At 40.5% G+C, this 6,643-nt stretch overlaps 1 protein-coding gene across 2 annotated transcripts in view; it reads left to right on the top strand.

Annotated features, from left to right (window-relative positions):
* The first annotated feature begins 330 nt into the window (after positions 1 to 330).
* Positions 331 to 6,643, top strand: part of TTC12 (tetratricopeptide repeat domain 12) — a 41,551-nt gene continuing 35,238 nt past the window's right edge. The window contains exons 1-2 of one of the 2 annotated variants that reach the window (XM_088657557.1): positions 331 to 386; positions 1,848 to 1,930. In XM_088657557.1, the coding sequence (XP_088513683.1) occupies positions 1,870 to 1,930 (61 nt within the window). In that variant the 5' untranslated portion in view covers positions 331 to 386; positions 1,848 to 1,869. Of the gene's footprint in view, positions 387 to 1,842; positions 1,931 to 6,643 lie in introns of those variants that run through there. The other variant, XM_088657558.1, reaches the window with a different exon arrangement.

Raw genomic sequence — 6,643 nt, 5'->3', positions numbered from 1 at the left:
CTTGCTTGGCTATAAACTTCTATAGGTGAAATGCCATCCGACGTTGTGCTTTTACTAGCACTCTCAGCTGCAAGAGCGTGAGCCTTAGGAGGAGAACGTGAGAATCCCTTTCGAGCAACCCGTGTTTAGACATCACATCGCTGAGGTTACAAACAGGCGGGAGAGACTTGTCTCCGCCCACAGGCGCTCGGTTCTTCCCTCGCCTCCTCTGAGGCGCCCTATGACTTCTCCTTTCCCCAGGGGCTCTTTTGCTCTCGGGGCTGCGCGCTGGACCGCCATCTTGGACTCCTCGGCGGGGGCAGCGTGGTTACCATGGAGACCGCCGGGACGCGGCGCGGCCTGTGAAGGGAGACAAAATCAAAGCCCGACTCAACTCCGTCCCTGATATTGGCTCCTAATTTCCTAACCGAAAATACTGTAGTCATTCCCGAGTCCTCCTCAGGTATTCTGGGGAAATAGGGACTACTTGACCTTGGTCCATGTAGCTCAGTATGGTCCGCACTGGCTGGCAGCGGCTCTCCAAGATTTCAAGGCAACTCTAAGGGGAGATATCGGAGCCTGTCTACAGATCTTTGTAGCGGGTTGGGGGGGAGTTGTTGAGCTTATTGTTTTTGTGGGTAGCGGGAGTGGGGGTGGGGTGGAGATTGCACAAAAGTTGAGTCGTTGAGTTTTTTGGGAGATCCCAGATCATGGACATTTCCTTTTAAATGTAAATAAAAAATTAAAATAAACCCAGGGGTCAGGCATCTGTTTGAGGGGCAGGCTTTTGTTGGGGGGGGGGGGGCAAGAACCTCAGTTTCAAGATTTATACGCAGTTTATACACTGTGTGTGTATAGTCAGTGCTTTTTTCTGGGGGGATGCAGGAGTATGCATACCCTTAAACATTTTGTGAATCTTTGTACTTTTGTCCATTTACTGTATTTATTTTTCCCGATTTGAACTATAAAAAGGTGATTTTCTGGAGTCCAAATGAGAGTACCTCTAAACATTTTTTTAAAGAAAAAAAGCACTTTATATAATAATTTATACACTATGGGGTGCGTAGCCAGAATCCAACTGCTGCAGTTTAAGCGCCCATCACTTTAGTGGAAGTATAGATACAAAAAATCCACAAAAACTTCCTCTGTTGCTCTTCTGCTTGCCGTGGAATAGGTAAAAGAATGGGGGGGGGGGTTCGCCCCCCACAAGGGTCTGTTTATTTAGTGATAGCAAATCTGTGTATTAGTGTAGAAGGAATAACTATGCTGCCCCTTAAAAAAAATAGTGCCCCCCTTTAGATTTCTCCCACCCACCCCAGTTTGTCTGCAGCAATGGGAAAGGCAAGGCCCTAGAAAGTGACTTCCTCTTTCTCATCCCATTGCCCTGTAAATAGCATCTCCCCCCACTTTCCTGAAACTACACCCATTCTTGGATGCTCTCAGCATTTTCTTTGTCTTCTTCCCTCCAGCTGTTCTCACAGTTCCAGCTTTGCCCTGGATTGGCTTTGGAACACCAGAAATTAGACTTCCCCACCTACCCTTTTTTTTTTGCAATGCTAAAGTGTTTCTTCTGATGAGGACTTTTAGTAGAAGGTTTTGCACTAATGGGACATATATAGTTTTGTTAGATAGTAATACTGAGGATTAGTGAGCTCTTGCCCTGCCTCAGGAGTGTCTCAGTAAAAGCCATGGTAGTAAATCTGCTTTGCATGTTGGCAGCATAGGCAGAACTCAAAATTAGCATAACGTAAATTACTGTTAGCCATTTCTAATGAACCCGTGAAACAACCACAAGGTGGCAAGCTTTAGACATTATGAAATAGCTTGAGATGTTTTATAATTTTTCCTCTTCTTCCTTTCATACAGATTCTTTCAGTATTTGGGGTCAAGATGTCTAAAGTACAGGAAGAACAGGATTTGCAGAAGTTTCTTAGAGATGTGGATGAAGTTAGTAAGTCAACCATAAATTTGTTTGAACAGTGCCTTGCATGAACTGAGCATGTCCCAGACAGTCAGCAGCACCTGATTTTTCACTAAAGCATCCTTTGGTGTGGGGAGGTCTTCCTTCTTTCCTAGAGAAATACCCCCCTCAGCTAAAGTAGGAGAAATTGAAATTACTGCTGAGCCAATTTTTCTTGAGCTCCACTGTAAGCATACTTATACTGCCTTTTTAAACAACCCCCAAGTGTTTGAGAGTGGTTTGACCCTCTTAACTTTGCCTTTCAGCTTCCTTTTTTACCAATCCCCTCATTTTGGGGAAGTTTCTTCTTTTGAAATCAAATGTGACTGTGTTTGATTTTCTTGGCAAATTGGCCCTGTGCATGTGGTTGCTTTACCTTTCTTTCTGTGAATTTGAAACAATAATAAATGACCCACAAGTGTTCTACACCTGAGGCAGGTGATGGCAAGAGGAAATAATTTTCACTACACAGGGATTTCAACCTGGATTTTATAAGAGGAAAATAGGAAGCTGCCTTGTATCAGGTCTGACTGCCCATCTAAGTCCAACATTCTCTACTCTGACTCCCCAGTTCCTCAAAAAGAAATAATTCCCATTAACTAACTGATTATTTAGATCGGAGTTGCCAGAGATTGAGCCTGGGTCATTGTGCATGCAATACGTAGCATTCTGCTGTGATCCTTTCTTAAACTCAGTATCCTCTTTGCTGTACTGACTGATTTGCTGAATTACAACTATGATGAAATGAAGTATTTATATCACACCTTTCATCTGTGGCACAGTACACAGAGTTCTCAGTGGGTCTTCTATGCAGGGACTGACCAGCTCCAGAATTGCTTAATGTTGATGAGGTTGCTACTACATGTGCCTTCAGATCATGCCTTGAGTAATGAATCCAATGACACCTTTTAGGATAACATTTGTCAGGAAATGAAAATTTTGTGTCACTTAACGGGCGATCATTGTTGGTCCCTTTGAAATTAGTCACCTGTGATGAAGCTGCAGCTCGCCTTGACCACTGAACAGCACCAGAACCATCAGCCTACATGGATTTTAAAATCAAGAGTTGTAAAACACTTTATTTAGACAACACATTTCCAGCCACTATCTGACCATTCAAGTAGTATGTTGCAGCTTACCCTGAACGCCTTCCTAAAAGAATTAAAAAGCATAGGAAAGACATCTTGAAAGCACCGAGATAGTGAAAGACGCAGATGATTTATTAGAACAACTCTTTCTAGTAATAGTGTACAGAGATGCAAAGATTTGATCACCAGGCTACACAACATTACAGCTATATCCGACAAGTTCTGCTGTCAGTAATCCTTTGATTTAGTTCTCTGTGTTGCAAAATTTGCTTTAAAAATTGATGCTAGCAACTGCTCTCATGACAATCAATAATTCAAAAGCCTCCCAGTTTGGCTTTCTTTTTTAATGCTTATGAGTTTATGAGCTTGACAGCTTATTCCATACAATAATTTTGGTAACTCTTTGTAAACATTATTTTATTTACACAGTATCAAAATCTTTTTGAGGTAGATAATCTGAACCCTGAGATTTGGAAAAAGAACACAGAGCTTTATAGAAATATGAATAGCAAATAGTATTTGGTGAGAAGCAATGCGGTACGACAATAAATTATCCACCTTCCCGCACAGCCTTCCCGCATGGAAGGGGAAGGATGACTAATGCAAAACACTCCTACCCTCATTTGAAAAACTGTGTATCAGTATTATAAAATGAGATTCTTTGAATGTTATTTATATTCTGTCTCAGTTGCTAAAATGCTGTTCACTTTGGCTAGCCTTTGGTTTATTGTACCTAGCACACTATCACATAAAATCTCTAGCTCTGTGATATAAAGACTGCCCTATTCTGCTTCTTCTTTTCTTCCTCTTCTCCTTGTCTTGGTCTAAGGGAACTACTACTTAATACAGGTTTTATATTTCCAAAAGAAGCATTTTTCTCCCCAGTCTGTTTTTCTCCATGGTGGCATCAGTATAGAAAAATCTGAAGCCTTATCAGAGTGACACATCTGTAATCTAATTAATTTTCTGCTCCAGCTTCTCCCCCCCCCACACTTTTAAACAAAATGAGGGAGAAGATAAAGGTACAAATACAGTGATTATGCCACCATTTTGTAATGAAAAGATTACTGAAAGCTGTTCAAGGATATAATATGGAAATAAAAAACCTATATTCATTATTTATGTAGCCCACTAGTATATAATGATTCTCACATAACTTTCCACTCCAAACATCAGACTGAAATATATTTACAATTTCATAAACTGCTTCACATGGATGGTTCACTGGGTGACTTTGTTAAGATTCAAATACGTATTATTTTAAGAAATCCCCTTGTAAAAGCAGAAAGAAATTGTCAGTCATTGTGATGTATTTATTGTTCTAAAAAGAGAAGAATCTCCTTATCCTTTGTCATCTGTCCTTTACTGTATGACTGCATCCTGTGCACTCCCATGGCTGGCTTGTAAAGCTGTGTATACACCATGTTAGCCCCAGTCCACATCTATCCTGTACTTTTTTGAGGCACTATGCATTTTCATCCTTTTCTCCCCAAATCAACTTCAATGTTTCAATTTGAAACATAAGCTACGTGAAGACATCCATACCCCCTCTCTGCCCACTCGTGTGGACAGAAAGCAGGTGACATGGAATCACATGTACACTGATGTGTACAATGATGTGTAAATGTGATTTACACAGTAGGGAATAAATGGCCTTGCTGCATTTTAAGTCAGTAATGTTTGCACAGCCTGTGCTGGAAAGAAAACTTTAGGGAAGCTTTTTCCAACCAGGTATCCTTCAGATGTTTTGAATGACAACTCCCATTAGCCCCAGCATCATAAGGTAATGCTGGGTGAGGGCTGATGGGAACTGTAGTCTAAAACATCTGAAAGTCTGAGGAAGACTGCCTTAGTATCAACATAGAGTTTAGAATTTATTGCTTCTTGAATTTCTTTCCTGAATTTCTTTCTTTGTGGTCCTCTGCAGCCGTAGTGCGGCATCTTTTTGTTTCTTCTGCTGTCTGCTTTACTTGCAAGGTACAGACAGGGGTTGTACAGGTCATCTGAGAAGACGGGGAGATGATGGTTGTTCTTTGTTTTGGCTTTGCTTTCTGCAGTATCCCCAACTCATCTCGCCTCTACCCCCTCAGTGAATTAGAACTGGCTTACCAATTCATGAGCTGGAGAAATCTCAATTATTGCTTGGGTCATCCATTTTCATATAAACACGACTGCAACAAACCAGAACTACAAGGAGAGCAGGCGTCCAGAACAGCCAATCTGTTCTGCAGAGATAAAATGCTGACTTCAGAAGTAAATCTTGGCCTTGTTGCACTGCTTTGCAAAAACATTTCTCTTTTTATATTTTTCTCAATGTTTGGAAAGTGGTGTGCATCATGCCAGCTTCTGAAAAAGCCCCCAAATTAAATCTGAGCTGAGCAATTTGTTCAGCATTGAGTCTACATAAAAATGTTACTTTGAGCCAGAGGGTAGCACCTGGTTTGCATATTTACAGTACCGTATTTATTTTTTAAAAAACCATTATTTGCATATTTGAGTCGTAGGAAGTTAACATACAATATTCCTTTCTTGAGCATGTTGGCTACCACACTATGCAAGTGATGGGTGAGTACCACTTGAATTCTAAGTTCTTGAAAGTTAAAAATAAATCACAGAGAAATAAATATTTCTAAGGGTCTTTTTTAAAACAAACAAACCAAAAACCCAATATTACAGCTTTCCTTTGGTTTTCTTTTTGCCATTCCAATTTAAAACACATCTGTGCAACCATGAGGGATAGAAGATTTGTTTTCCTACAAATATAAGATTTGTAGGATTCTAGCCAGAACATTATGGTCACATTAAAGTACCTCTGGGTTTTCAATCTGGGACATACATGTATGAATCTCAATGACCAGCATTACATCTCTTAAGTAGTGAGAGAGCTATGTTCCCTGCTAAGCAGAAATCACTCTTGTTTCACCTTCTTTGAAGTCTCTCAGCCCCACCCACCTCACAGGGTGTTTGTTGTGGGGAAGGAAGGGAAAGGAGAATGTTAGCCGCTTTGAGACTCCTTCGGGTAGTGATAAAGCGGGATATCAAATCCAAACTCTTCTTCTTCTTCAAAGTGGCTTACAAACAATAAATAACAAGAACATACAGCACAAATCATTTAAAATAATTAAAAAATCTTCAATAAAACAATTACAATCTATTAAGCACTATTAACAAAAAGATAAGCTAAACATCACATTTACAACAAAAATCATATTACTGTATATGATTAACAAATCTGTGGCATTTATGATCTTTAAAACAATATTAACAACACTAACAAAATAGCAACTAAAAGCTAAGCACTGTTAAGTTCATCCACATGTTCTCCATGTCCCCAAAGACTATGGTCTTTGTTCATTAAAATACACATAAAATACACATAATGCCCACTGTTAAGATAGCTCAGCCAGATACTGCACCGGCTGGGGTCCTTGGGTAGTGGGCCGTGGTGGGGATGATGGGGTTCTTGGGCCTACCACTAGTGGTAAGGTGGATGTTGACTCCGCGTAGCCTGCTGCGTGGCACCTTTGATGAAGATGCTTGATAGGTTAGTTATTATTAATCTCAGGGTTGTGGACTTGAGCCCCATTTGGGCATAAGATTCCTACATTGCAGAGGG

Source organism: Zootoca vivipara, chromosome 14, assembly GCF_965207765.1.
Source record: "Zootoca vivipara chromosome 14, rZooViv2.hap1.1, whole genome shotgun sequence".
NCBI classification, from domain to species: domain Eukaryota; kingdom Metazoa; phylum Chordata; class Lepidosauria; order Squamata; family Lacertidae; genus Zootoca; species Zootoca vivipara.
This window is presented reverse-complemented; position numbering and strand designations above follow the sequence as displayed.